Source organism: Dendrobium catenatum, unplaced genomic scaffold, assembly GCF_001605985.2.
Source record: "Dendrobium catenatum unplaced genomic scaffold, ASM160598v2 fragScaff_scaffold_621, whole genome shotgun sequence".
Lineage (NCBI taxonomy): Eukaryota > Viridiplantae > Streptophyta > Magnoliopsida > Asparagales > Orchidaceae > Dendrobium > Dendrobium catenatum.
In genome coordinates this window covers 24,516,454-24,531,743 of record NW_021319083.1, presented here as the reverse complement: position 1 = coordinate 24,531,743, position 15,290 = coordinate 24,516,454, and the positions used below count along the sequence as shown (strand labels likewise).

General features: G+C 34.4%; 1 protein-coding gene across 8 annotated transcripts in view; it reads right to left on the bottom strand.

Moving 5' to 3' along the window:
* Window positions 1-4,671, bottom strand: part of LOC110102429 (pentatricopeptide repeat-containing protein At4g36680, mitochondrial) — a 42,371-nt gene extending 37,700 nt beyond the window's left edge. For 3 of the 8 annotated variants that reach the window (XM_028695274.1, XM_028695273.1, XM_020830766.2), the window contains exons 1-2: window positions 3,423-4,670; window positions 2,378-2,470 (exon numbers count right to left, since the gene is read on the bottom strand). In XM_028695274.1, coding sequence (XP_028551107.1) covers window positions 2,378-2,470; window positions 3,423-4,523 — 1,194 coding nt within the window. In that variant the 5' untranslated portion in view covers window positions 4,524-4,670. Of the gene's footprint in view, window positions 1-2,377; window positions 2,484-3,422 lie in introns of all 8 variants that reach the window. The other 5 variants (XR_003700890.1, XR_003700891.1, XM_028695275.1 and 2 more) reach the window with 3 other exon arrangements.
* Window positions 4,672-15,290: the final 10,619 nt, after the last annotated feature.

Here is a 15,290-nt window from a genome sequence, read left to right as displayed (position 1 = left end):
ACGCTAAAAAAACTAATAGAAAGATAAAAAAAGATTTAGTAGAAAACAGCCAATCCAAATAGAAAGGACTAGACGCTAAGGTTAGATAGAGCTTTATGGGATTATATGATCACTTTCAAGACACCCATAGGAATGTCTTCCTAGAAATTAGTATATGGGAAAAAGCTATCATTTACTCATTGAGTTAGAACATAAGGCTTCTTAAGCAGAGAAGATGAACTATAATTTGAAGGATGCAAAAGCAAAAAGGTTACTACAATTAAATGAACTGAATGAGTTTAGATTGAGAGCTTATGAAAATACTAGAATTTAAAAGAAACAAATTAAGATATAGTATGAACGTAAGATAATTAAGAGGGAATTTGCTCGTGGATGGGAAGTGATTTTATTTAATACAAGATTGAAATTATTTTCTGAAAAGGTGAAGTCCAAGTGATTATGACAATTTACTGTAATCAAAGTGTATCCTTATGATGCAATTGAAATTGAGGATAGGAAAACTGCCCAAGAACTCAAAGCAAATGGAAAGAGACTTAAGCTTAATCTAGGAGGAGAGATAAACTGCCTTAGGATGACCCTAGAGTTAGCTCAGCCCTAAAGTAAAGTTTAGCATAGTCAGGCTAAAGACTATAAAACCAAGTGATGCTTGGGAAACATTCCAAGAACATATGTTATGTGCTTGTGATTTATGTAAATTTATGGACTTGTGAGTGTATATGTTGTGCTATTATATATATAGGAAGAAGTACCAAGAAAAATCCTATTTGCATGAGAATCCTGTGCAACAGCGCAACATTCATCATTACAGTGCCACAACATTGTCCCTTTTATATGAAATTGATATTTTCCTAAAACATGGCAATGCCATACATCTTAGTGTCGCAACATTAGTATATACATTCATTGAATCTGGTGAAGCATAGCGATGCTGCATTTTACAACACAATAGTGTTATGACGTGTTTTAAATGTTGCAGTACTAACCAGTCAAAAACTGTCATTGTAGAATCCCAAAGTGAAGTGTCTCAATGCTGCTTAACCTAGTGTCACAATGCTATAATGACATTTCACAGAATTTTAGTGAGAATTGAAATTGGGATTTTGACTGGTTAGGAGAAAATTATTGAGATAGTCTCACAGCACTGCCTTGTGCAACATCACGACATTGCAACTTATTATATATAGGGGCTAAGGGGTTCATATTTCACTGCACACCGAAAGCTCTTAAGCTTTGAGCATGTTTATACTCTCTCTCAATCAAATAGCAAATAAGATGAGCATCTCAAAGAAGAGGAGGTCATATTCCTCTTTTGATCAAAGAAGACAGTGCCGTAACGACACACATCTGGCAGCGCAAAACTAAAATCAAATGTCATAGAAATAAAATAAAATGCCATAGCGCTAGACCTTACAACATCTGAAGGATTAAATTTAAGATTCAAGATAAAGAGCTTGGCGCCGCAACGACCGATCACCCATTGACGAAGCACCAAATCGCTAGGAGCAGCGCTACAACACCGAACAACCTCAGCGTTGTGGAGGTGTAGGAATATGACCTAGGGTTTCTTCCTTTCTTTTTTTTATATGTTCTTTTAGTGTGTGAGTGTGCTTCTAAATGTTTTGTGTGTTGGAAGAAGGATCAGAAGCAAACTCTTGGAGAAGAGTGAGTCTTGAATACAATGATGGTTTGGGTTTGAACTTTCCAACTTTTTATACTTTTGTTTTGATTTGCCATGACAATAGTGAATTTTGTTTTGTTGAATATGCAACATAATAGCTATTTTGTTTTCTAAATATATGATTTGATATTGGTGTTATATGTAATATATTCGGTTTATATTCGTCATTGCAAGTAAATGTTTCCTATTTCCCCAATCTTTATTCAATTGTGTCTTGGTCATTCACAAACTTAAAATTTAGTGTGATCTATGTACTCAACAGAAGCATTATGTAACAATCAAGGAAACTTGAACAGAATCCTGAAAATATAGTTATTTGAACTTTTGGAGTTTTGGAATCATTAAAGAGATATGATGCATGCAGTAAATCAAGTAATTATCATAGAGTATGTATTATCATAACTTTATTTGAATTCCAACAAGCTTGATAGAGATGAAGAATTACTAATGCTTTTATTCACAATTAAAATTATTTAGACCAAATCTACATGCACAAAGTTACAACATCAATCATCAATTTAGATTCACAATAAAATTAAGAAATCATAAAAAATTGCTTTAGTTTTATTTATTCTTGCCGAATATAAAACAAATATTAAACTTTTAAGATAAATTAAGTAATCTACAAAATTAGTAATTAACTTGTAAGGATAGCAGCTGATTCCTCATGAAAAAGATATTTTCTTATGACTTTATTACCTTAAACGGCGTGTACGCTTGAGTGTCACCATAATAGCTAGTCTGCAATCTATGCTGACAGCAGGATCCATTGCTAACAATTGAGATGGGTACCTACAGGCAATAACTGGTGGCGCCGATGGGCAATGACTAGTGGCACTTCACAAGTGCTATATTTGGAATTCATCCAAATTAGAAAATTCCAAATACATTGAAAATAAACTAAAGAAAAATTGTAAATATATTTAAAATTTACACTGCATTTGCTTTTCTTCCAACTAAACAAAAAAAAAATCAAAAGTCTTGCATTTGAATTGATTTATGCTAGTATTGCGTACAACCAAACAACTCCAAAATCAATTTAAAACATAGCATATGTAGATCCAAAGATTAAATTAACTCTTCCAGAAGAAGTGAAATATGAAAAAAGTTTAATCCATAACTTTTAAATGAGAATCAAAATGGCTGATGATCTTCACAAAGCAATTTTTTTAAAAAAGAGTTTCTTTATCAATGTTAAATTATAAGTTGATATCAATGCATATTTTTTTATCTTGTGCTTTCTTACTTATAAGTCACTTTTGTATCTAAAACATATCAAAGTATATGCATGAAAATATGTGTTTTATTTTAAAATAAATTATTAAGAGTGGTATTTGTATGTGATATAGAGATTGAAGAATTATGCAAGTAAATATAAAAATTGAGGTGTCAGATATGAGAATACAAAAACATTTTGTGGTAAGCATTTAGATACCCCATTATTATACATGACAGTAACATAGGTGTTCCATTCTAAAAAGAAGCTAGAACTTTAATGAAAAGAGACCAAATTCAACAAACTGGTAATACACAATATGAAACCAAACCTGATGATAAAATTATTGTATTTCATCTAACGTAAAAGCGAATTAGAACCATTGCTATTCCACCAAACAACAACTAGATAAACTGATCCATTAACAGTTGAAGTAAAATTGCTCTGAAAATCACTAAGAAGAAAGCACAATATTAAAAAATATTAAATTATTCTCAAACTTTCAAGCTAGCTTTCAACCTCAGGTACCTTTTCATCATTGCTCAACCCAACTACATTCTCCAGCTTCATCCAACTACCTGAAAATTCTTCAGGGAACTTCTTTCTCAGGCCGGTAACCACCCTCTTTGCCGCCCTGATCTTGGAATCCTTCATCAACCCCTTCACCAGGGCCATCACGGAACCAAGATCCGGAACCCTCCTGTGCTTTACACAATCCTCAAAAACCTCAAGTCCGCCCACAAAATCATTATTCTTGCAAAGGGAATAAAGCAAATTTTTATAAGTGGCCGCATTGGGCTCACATCCCTTCTGTCCAAGCTCCCTGTATACCCTCTTCGCATTATCTACCCGCCCATGTTTGCAATAGCAAGTCATCAAGTAATTATAAGTGAATATATCAGGTTCCATCCCATCAGCCTTCATCTCTTCGATCAGCCTAAGCACATCATCCGGGCCCCCATTTACCGCCCAGTACATGGCCCTAACATTATAGGCAGCCACGTCTGGTGCAACTCCTTTGGCGCGCATCTCCTTCCAGAGTCGGTCGGCCTCCTCAGGCTTCCCTTCCTTGTATAGGGAATCCATAATGGTTGTGTAGGATATTGCGGTGATCTCTATCCTTTTGTTATCCATCTCTTTGAGGACAGAAAGGGCTTTAGAGGAGTCACGGGCAAGGCAAAGAGATTTGATAAGGATGCCATAGGAGATCTTGTCAGGGGAGAGAGAGTGGTAGCGGGATAGGTTAGAGAAGAGGTCAGGGACACGGGTGGAAAGGGTTTTAGAGTGGTTGCAAGCGGAGAGAAGGGCATTTAAAGAGAGAATGGTACGAGAGGAGCCAAGGCGAGGGAGCTCGTCAAGGGTGCGGACGGCGTGGTCCAGCATGCCAGCGGATGCGTAAGCAATGATGAAGGAGGCGAGGTAGGGTTCGCGGGATGAAGAGTCGGACGGAAGATTTAACTTGCGGGGTTCAAGAAGGGCTTCGATGTCGGTGAAACGCTGGAATTTGGCCAGCCGTCGAATCTCCGGGTCGAAGGCGTGACCACCAGCTGCGAATGTGGATGCAGAGGAGAACTGGAGTAGTTGGTGGAGGAGAGCAGAGCGGAAACGGCTAGCTGAGACCAGCGCCATTTTTTCCAGATTGCCGAAGAGTGTAATAATGCACGTTTAAAAGTTCTTCGGTTGGGAGACGAGAGGAGAGGAGAGGAGAGACAAGCTGCACAAAAAGAGGAAAGATTTTGAAGAACTTTTTAAGTGTCAACTTTGAAGATGGAAGAAAGTGGTCGGTCATTCTTGAATGACTGGAACACCTCAAACTTATTATCTATCACGCGTCCAACTTTGTTGGATTCAAAAGATAGATTTTCATTCAATCACAGCATTTCTCGCAATTTTATGAACTCTCCTCTGATAATCAGAGAGGGAGGTGTGGTATCCTTGAAGAAGATTGTTCCAGAATCAGGAAAAGGAAAAGAAATTATTTCTGATTTCAACAGTAAGTCATTCTCAAATAGATCGGTTTTTGTCCCTAAACCTAATGATATAGAAGCTTCTTCTTCGGGTTGCAAAGATAATAATCCTTTGATGAATGATATTGGTGATGGTAATTCTTCATCTGGAATGGATAGTTCTAATGTGTGGATTAAAAAAATAGATATTAAAATTAATTTCAATGAAGTTTTTGATGGAAATGATGATGTTAATGTTGTCAAACTTGATTGGAAAATGAAAAAGCCAATGTTCAAGTGTTGAGAAATTCATTGGTGGTAAAAATTCTGTGTAAGAACTTGCCTTTTTCAATCTGTTCTCTTGAATTAAGGAAGCAATGGACTAAATTTGGAGGGTTTCATATAACCTCTCTTGGTTTGGATTGACTTTTGTGTTCTTTTCAATCCTTTGAAGCAATGGAGGAAGTTCTTAATGGAGGACTTTGGTATGTTAGGGGATTTGTCATTGGTTTAGATAGATGGTCTCCTAACTTCTCTCCTATCTCCATGGATGGGATTTCTTCTAACATTTGGGTTCGTCTACCTCATTTGCCTCTACATTGCTGGGATGAAACCAATATTACTAGAATAGTTTCTAGAATTGGGACTCCTTTATTATTAGATGGCAACATATTTAGATGGGGAAGAAGGGAATTTGCTAGAGCTTGTGTCCATATTAAATTAAATTCTAAACTTCCTTGTGGGATTTGGGTTGAAGGTCTAAATGGAAGGTTTTTTCAAAGATTTGAATATGAAATATTTCATCTCTTTGTTTCAAATGTGGAAGGATTGGACATAAAGATTCTATATGTCCAAATGTCCCTAATTCACTGAATATGGTTGATAATGAAGTTGCTAAAGGTTCATTTCTAGTTGATAATAACTCTCATGGGCCTTGGATGCTTGTAAAGTTTAAAAACAGAAAAAGGCAAAAAACTTTATTTGATGTGAAGAAAGGTGATTTTCTCTCTAAGATTAATCATGTTAAGATGAATTTGAGTAGGAATTTTGAAGTAATTAAGGAAAATGTTGCTCATATTGTATCTGATAAGACTACAGATCTTGAAGATTCCAATAGATACAGTGTTCTATCTCATGAAGGAGATGATATTATGGAGGCTGAATTATAATTTGTTAACAATGTTAACGTGCAGAAAATTTTAATTGAAGAAGCTGTGTGCAAATCCGTTCAAATTCTGGATAATATTCCAAAGGACTATTTTAATGAATTATTTGCCGATCAAGATATGTTTATTCATAATTTTGTTCAAAATTCAGAAATTGAAACAACACGAATCCTGGATGGAGTTAACGAAGTTGGTAATACTGAGTTGGCATTTGTTGCTGTAATAACAGAAGTTCAAAATTCAGAAGTTGAAATAGCACGGGATGGAGATAAGAAAGTTGTTAATGCTGAGTTGGCTGCTGTTGCTGGAATAACAGATGCTCAAAATTCAAATTTTGAAATAGTAGCTGCTCAAATTTAGGAGATAGAAGAGGATGATGTTAAAGCCAAAATTTCTGGTTCTGAATCGAATATTGATATCCATTCATCCTATACCGTGGAACTTGGTGTAACTGAAGCTCCTTTAGACGGTGCTGGTGAAATTAATGGAGAAATATTGCTGCTAATGCTGATTTTAATGTGTGGTTTTTTGATCCACACATTAGAATTCTCAGAAGTAATTGGATTAATGATATTGGCATTATCCTTGTCAATAACCTTGCATTCTTCAAGATATCAACAAAACTTCTCCTTGAAGAAGAAGCTTCTTTGTCATTTGCTCCAGAAATAAAACGAGATAAAGGGGATTTTGGCAACTTGTTAGGAAACGACATTACCTCTTTCCCTTTACTCAAATCCGGTAAAAGCTTATTCTTGGCCAACAAACCTCCCTCTTTGATAACAAGAGGTGATTCTAAAATCCGAAAATTGAGAGGGGAGATGCGTTTGAATGAGAGTCTACCTTTTGAATTCAACATTATTGGATTTGCGGTAGATACAGTAGAGTTGGTGTTCCGGTCATCCATAGATGACCGGCCACCTTCTACTTTCTCCTTTCCTTAGCATCTGAACCTTCAAAAATCTTTTCCAAATCCTTTCCAAATCCTTCCTTGAATTGTGGAGCTTCTCTCTCCTTCTTGGCCGGCCTTTTCTATAAAAAAATCTTTATCCTTAGGTACATCATTGATAAAAGAACACATAATGACTATTATTGTGTGGTTTTTTAGAAAAATGTTAACTGTATATTTGCTTGCCGACTCTTCATGGCAATCCTTGTGCTAAAGGTTTAGGCAATCTTTTTTGCTGAAACTTCAATGTAGAGATTTCATGAGGATGCGGCAATGCAAAAACCTAGTTGAAATTTTTATAAAAATCTCACATAGTAGATGGTAAGAGGTAAACTTCTTATATAGAGAAGATGGTCAAACCAATAATAGAGAGTAATAAATTAGGTCAAAATAATAATGAATGCCATCAATACTAGTAGATATCAAAGCGGTCACGTCAAACTACCTCAACCAACTGAAACAAATGTCTGACAAACAGTAATAAAGGAACATGTAACAACATAATTAATGCAATAATGAAGTTCATAAATTCATAATGGGTTAAAATTCTTTAATAATAAATATCTTTAGCATTCTATAGAGTTTTATGGAGAATCAAAGGAATTTGAAAATCTTTGTCTCGTGAATAATTGAAGCAGAAAATATTGAATGTTGAGTTTTTCACAATGGATATATGATTCGTTGTGATCAAAAGTGGTTTTTTCTTGGCTAAAGAAAATACACACAAGATATGCCGTATATACGCATATAGGATGCATTGTATACTCAGTAAATACACAACACAAATGACTTGATTTTCATGACTTTTTCTTTAATAAGAGGATAATTATTTCAATACATTCCTTTAATATGAATCCTTTAAATACGTATTTTAGGATCATAGTAATCATTATAAAAATTTTCTCAAATGAACATAGTATATGTCTACACACTTATGCTACATAAGTTATAGTTCTAGAGAGTAGGGGTATGTTTCAATAGTTTAGCATTCAATAGAGCTATATGGAGAATCAAAGGAGTTTAAATCTCTTCGTCTCATGTAGAATAGAAGAAGAAAAAAATTAATGTTAAGTTTTTCACCATTGATCCATGATTCCTTTTGTAAAAAAGTGGTTTTTTCTTGACTAGAGAAAATACGCACAAGATACGCCCTATATACGCATCTAGGACGTAGTCAATACGCAACTCAAATGACTTGATTTTTAATAAGAGGATAATTATTTCAATACATTCTTTTAATATGAATCCTTTAAGTAAGTATTTTAGGATCATAGCAATTATTATAAAAATTTTTAAAGTGAACATATTATAAGCCTACACCCTTATGCTACATAAGGTATAATTCTAGAGAGTAGGGGTATGTTTCAATGGTTTAGCATTCTATAGAGTTATATGGAGAATCAAAGGAGTTTGAAAATCTTCATCTCATGAATAATAGAAGCAGGAAACATTGAATGTTGAGTTTTTCACAATGGATATATGATTCCTTGTGATTAAAAGTGGTTTTTTCTTGGCTAGAGAAAATACGCACAAGATATATACACCGTCTATATGCATGCAAGATGTACTGTATATGCAGTCCATGCATAATCAAATGACTTGATTTTTCAAAATTTTTTTATTTAATAAGAGGATAATTATTTCAATACATTCCTTTAATATGAATCCTTAAAATATGTATTTTAGGATCATAGCAGTCATTATAAAAAATTTCTCAAGTGAACATAGTATATGTCTACACCCTTATGCTACATAAATTATAGTTCTAGAGAGTAGGGGTATGTTTTAATGGTTTAGCATTCAATAGAGCTATATGGAGAATCAAAGGAGTTCGAAATTCTTCGTTTCATGTATAATAGAAGTAGGAAACATTAAATTTTGAGTTTTTCACCATTAATCCATGATTCCTTTTGAAAAAAGTAGTTTTTTCTTGGCTAGAGAAAATACGCATAAGATACACCCTATATATGCATTCTGGACGCAGTAAATACGCAACTCAAATTGCTTGATTTTTCAAAATTATTTTATTTAATAATAGGATAATTGTTTGAATACATTCTTTTAATATGAATCCTTTAAATTTGTATTTTAGGATGATAGCAATCATTATAAAAATTTTCTCAAGTGAACATAATAAATATCTACACCCTTATGCTACATAAGTTATAGTTCTAGAGAGTAGGAGTATGTTTTAATGGTTTAGCATTCAATAGAGCTATATGGAGAATAAAAGGAGTTTGAAATTCTTCATCTCGTGTAGAATAGAAGAAGGAAATACTGAATATTGAGTTTTTCACCATTGATCCATGATTCCTTTTGTAAAAAAGTGATTTTTTTTTGCTAGAGAAAATATGCACAAGATACGCCCTATATATGCATCCAGGACGTATTGTATACGCAGTAAATATGCAACACAAATGACTTGATTTTTTTAATTTTTTTTTATTTAATAAGAGGATAATTGTTTCAATACATTCCTTTAATATGAATCCTTTAAATATGTATTTTAGGATCATAGCAATCATTATAAAAATTTTCTCAAGTGAACATAGTATATGTCTACACCCTTATGCTAGCTTCATAATAAAATTTTTCACCTTCCAATATCCAGCTTCATCGACTGTAAACCTAATCATAGTTGGACAACCAGTTCGGGTGTCTGATTTTTGATATTTCCTTTGGATATTAAGATCAGGCAACTTCTTGAAACTAGCTTTTGAACAAACAAAGTCCTTGGATTTTAATTTTCTAGAATTTGGCCAATAACTGTGATGATCCTTATGAACACTAAAACCAAGATTTTGGCCATAATTATAATAAGCCTCGTATGCCTCTTTCTCATTAACATAAATACCATGATAAATACGCAATAAATGAATAGTAATTAAATAATAAATACACAACAAATAAGCAGTAATTAAGCAGGAAAATATGCAACAAATATGTAATGCATACACAATGAATACGCAATAAATACTCAATAAATATGCACAATTTATGCAATTAATACGCAACAAAAGCGTAGCAATGCGTAAATCGTTCTACAAAGTCCTTAATGTACCCTAGCTCGATACTACTTTAAAAGAAGGGACCATCGACTCTTATTTTAAAGTCAATTACAATTTAACATTATATACATTGTTGATAAAAGTACGCATCTTTTTTAAACACAATAAATACATCAAAAAAATATCTTTATAAAGAAATTTAATGGCAACATTGCTGTAAAGAAAACTTGGAAGGAGGCTAACTTTACCGATAAGATGAGCTTTCCATCTAGTCGCACTAGTTTTAACTTTTATGCTTCAGGTGAGCTCATTTCTTGGATGTCTGCATTCAGGTTATCGGCTTCCTCCGAGCCCTATGAGAATATTGTCTGCTCATAAAAACAAATTTCCTCCTCTAGATCTAGATTTTTTTCAATCTTCATCTTCATCGACATTTTTTTCTGCAAAAATTTTTGACTGAAAGCGTTATATATTGCGGTGATTCGCACGTTAAATCTTGAAAAAAAGAAGCACCAACCCTAAATTTAATGTTTAGCCTGGGTCGGGTTGCAAGACAAATGATTTTGACCTGGTCGGGTCTCGTCGGGTTGATGCAAGTAAAATGAATATCCCATTGAGTGATTTGTCCTTAAAAATATATATTATAAAATTTTTAATCTTTGTATTTCACAAATGAATTTTTTTTGGGAAATTTATCTACATAGTGACAAACACATAGGAAGTAGAGGTGATTATTTAGCATTCCTAGGATTTCATTATTAATACATCATACATTATCAAAAAATTATCTTTATCAGGCACAAATCTCAATACAAAATCAAGTTGGAAATTTCCAAAATAAAAATTGGGACCATTCAAACTCCAATTTCAGCAAACTTACAGTTAAACTATACATATAGGAAATATGAGCCAAATGACACCAAATTCAACTCAATCCGAGCTCAAATGGGTCAGATTAAGGGTCAAAAGCACTGTTGGAAGGTTTGAACCATAATTTGGATTACCAAACGGTTTCCAAACATCATGTGCTTATAGTTGAATCGAGCGGCTCGATGAGATGAATCTAAAGACTTCAGGATCGCTAAATTTTGACATCAATAAGACATTCAGATGCCCATCTATTGACCTCTTTTTTATATGAGGTCACTAAGGCCCTTCCAAACTTCAGTTCAATTATAGACTTTAGGGCCTACTCTAGACCTTAAGATCCTTTCCTAGTGCCAGACCTTAGGATCTATTCTAGACCTTAGGATCTATTCTAGAACTTAGGATCCTTTCCTAGAACCAGACCTTAGGGCCTACTCTAGAGCCTAGGATTCCCTCCCTTAATCCTAGATCTTAGAACCCCTCTAGATCTTAGGACCAATCTAGACTAAAATCAATCCCCACCCTTGATCAACTTCAACTTCAAATCAATCCCTACCTTTGATCAACTTCAACCTCAAATCAATTCCTACCTTTGATCAACTCCAACTTCAATTAAATTCCTACACTTGATCAATTTATAAATCTCAAGCTTCATTCAACTCAAATCCAATTTATTCAAATTTCAAACATATCCAAACTTGATTCAATCCACTTGAGAACCAAATTTCAATCTAGACTTTGATATGCACCTTGATCTAGCTTTGACCCATATCTTCACAATCACCACATGATTGTAAATGATTTGGATAACTCCAACATTAATCATTCAAACTTTAAATCCAATCCAAACCCAGAAATCCAAACTAAAATCCAAAATCTTAAGGCCTTCTCCTAAAGACCCTTTTCAAAGATTTGTCAAACATTTCAAAACCCAATCAAGTGGCCTCTGATTCATGGTCTATCACTTACAAAGTGATAAGACATGTATCTAGAGGCTACCCTCCAATTTTTGAGCCTATTCTGAGATCTCTAACCCCAGAATCTGAATTTAAAATCCAAAGGCTGTAAAACCTTCAAAATATTTACAGCCTATGCCATTGGACTTAACACCTTGGAGATTTGATCTTGGAGTCCTTATCAAAGCCTCCAATCACTTCCAGACCCTGATTGTAACCCATTGAGCAGTAAACTGCATTTTCCAGACCCATCTTTGACCCTAGTTGACCAATGGTCAAGATTGACCAAAATAACCCCTTATGGGATTTTAAATGCCCATTTCAAAATCAAATAATTCCAAAACTTTTTGAAACCACTTTCAATAAGTTTCAAATATCAAACCCAACTTGTTGGAACCCAAACCCAGACCTTGGGTCACACCCGGTTGACAAAGTCAACCAAGTTTGACCATTAATCCATACACCCCTTCTCTTTCAATTTTTTGAACCAAGTCCATCCAAGTCCTTTGAATGCAGGGATGACCCCTTGGCACCCAAGAGACCCCTCTTGGAGACCCAAGCCTGGGATCACTGGGTTAGCCATATGGCTTGACCCAAGTGACCAAAGAGAAGCCTCCCTTGAGCCATCTCTTAGCCTTGATCAAATTGAATCCAAATCAAGGTGTAATTGGATTCCCGTTGACCCAATGCACCTTCCTTGACCAGCCCAACCCTTGGGCTCACTTGGGTCAAGAGTTAGGCTAACCCAAAGTGCCCAAGAGAACTTGGGATTGAGCCAATCTCAACCTAAGCCCAATTGAACTTGATCAACACCTCTCATAGGTGGCCCTAGGTCCAACACACTTCCTCCAGCCAGCCCATGCCTTAGGCTAGCCTGGGTCAAGAGTTAGGCTAACCCAAAGTAGCCAAAAAACACTTGGACCCGAGCCATCTTTTAACCCAGACCAAATTGGACCCAATTGACACGTGCATTGGGTCCACCAGACCCAGACCCACTTCCCACCTCAAGCCCATGGTCTGGCCTGACCTGGTTGAGCCCAAATCGACCCGAACCGAGCAAGTTTGGATCAACCCTAGACATCTTCCAGCCCAGATCAAATTGGATCCAATTGCCACCTGCATTGGGTGCACCAGACCTAGACCTATCTCCCATACCAAACCCAGGGTCTAACCTGACCTGGATCGGGCTCAATTCAACTCGAACTGAGGAGGTTTGGGTCCAATCCAGCCACCAATTCGATCTAGACCTTCCCAGGCCAAATTGACTCCACCCTTGGCTCCAGCACGTCCCCAATACCAACCACATCACCAAATCAACGAAACATCAGCAACACTCCCAAATCACGAACAAGCACAAAATCTCAAAAAACACAACACTAAACCTATTGAGAAACACACATAAGCTGATAAACTAGAATACGACGGGAACGTCATCGAGATTCGTTTGCACTGCCACACGCCGCTCGAGCACTGCTCGTTGAAAAAATAGATACCCATTAATTATACATGACAGCTGCCATTGTCCCTCATATACGGGAAAATCTTGTTGTTTGGGGAATAGCCAATGGTTTTCTTAAATTCGCTTTTAACGTAAGATGAAATACAATAATTTTATCATTCAGGGTTTGTGTTTTTTCATATTGTTGTTTATTAACCAGTTTGTTGTGAAATTTTGGTCTCTTTTCATTAAAGTTCTAGCTTCGGTTTTTAGAATGGAACACACCCTATGTTACTGTCAATGTATAATAAATGGGGTTATCATCTAAATGCCTTAACCACAAAAATGGTTTGTTAATTCCATAAAATTCTGACCCTCAAAATTTTTATATTTTACTTGCATATTAATTTCCTTCCAATTCTCTTATATCAACATACAAAAATACCACTCTTAATAATTATTTTTAAAAATAAAACACATATTTTCATGCATATACTTTGAATGTTTTAGATACAAAAGTGACTTTATAAGTAAGGATAGAATAGCACAAGATAAAACAAATATGCCACATTGATATCAACTTATAATTTTAACATTGATAAAAGAAAACTCTTTTTTAAAAAAAAAAAAAAAAATTGCTTTGTGAAGATCAATCAGGCCATTTTAATTCTCATTTAAAGGTATGGAATTAAATTAAACTTTTTTTTCATATATTTCACTTCTTCTGGAAAAAGAGTTAATTTTAATTTAATCTTGGATCTTACATATGCTATGTTTTAAATGATTTTGGAGTTGTTTGGTATGTACGCAAATACTAGCATAAATCAATTCAAATGCCAAGACTTTTGATTTTTTTTTTTGTCTTTTATTGGAAGAAAAAGCAAATGCAAAGTGCTAAATTTTAAATATATTTACCAATTTTTCTTTAGTTTATTTCAATGTATTTGGAAATTTTCTCTAATTTGGAAAAATGCAATTCCAAAAATATAGCACTTTGTTGAAGTGCCAACAGTCATTGCCATCGGCGGCCACCAGTATTGCCTGGTAGGTACCCCATCTCCAAATTGTTAGCAATGGATCCTGCTGTCAGCATAAAGATGCAGACTAGCTATTAATTGCTCTGACACTTCAAGCGTACACGCCCGGTTAAGGTAAATTAAAGTCATGAAAGAAAAATAATCTTTTTCATTGAGGAAATCAGCTGCTATCCTTACCAAGTTTTAATTACCTAATTTTGTAGATTTACTTACATTTATCTTAAAAGTTTTTAAAATATTTGTTTTATATTCGGCAGAAATAAATAAAAACTAAAGCAATTTTTTATGTTTTCTTAAAATTATTTTATTGTGAATCCTAAATTGATGATTGATGTTTGTTTTGTAAAACTTTGTGCATTGTTAAGATTTGGGTTCTAAAAATTTTTAATTGTGAAAAAAATAAAAGCAAATTAGGTAATTCTTCACATCTCTATCAGCTTGTTGAATTCAAATTAAAGTTATGAATTGATAATACATACTCTATTGATAATTAACTTGAAAATTACTGCATCATCATATCCTCTTTAATTGATTCCCAAAAACTCCAAAAGTTCAAATAACTATATTTTTCACGGATTCTGTTTTCTCAAAGTTTTCCTTGAAAATGTTCCAATAATGCTTCTGTTGAGTACATAAGATCACACTAAAAAATTTTAAGTTAAAAAAGTTTGTGATGACCGACACAATGAAAATAATAAAGATTGCGGGGAAAAATAGAAACATTTACTTAGCAATGACGAATAATAAACCGAATATATTAACTATAAACACCAAATATCATCATTATTTCATAGTAAGAAACAAAATAGCTATTAATGTTGCATATTCAACAAAACAAATTCCAACTATGTCATGGCAAATCCCAAACAAAGTAATAAAATGAAAAAATTAAAAGTGGAAAGTTCAAAACTAGGCCCCTCCCTCAAAACCCTCTACAAACCCACCACCCAACCCCACAAAAACCAACCAAAACCAAACCAATTTTCCAACAACACCTATAACCTCACATCTTTCCTCTCATCTCTCTCTTTT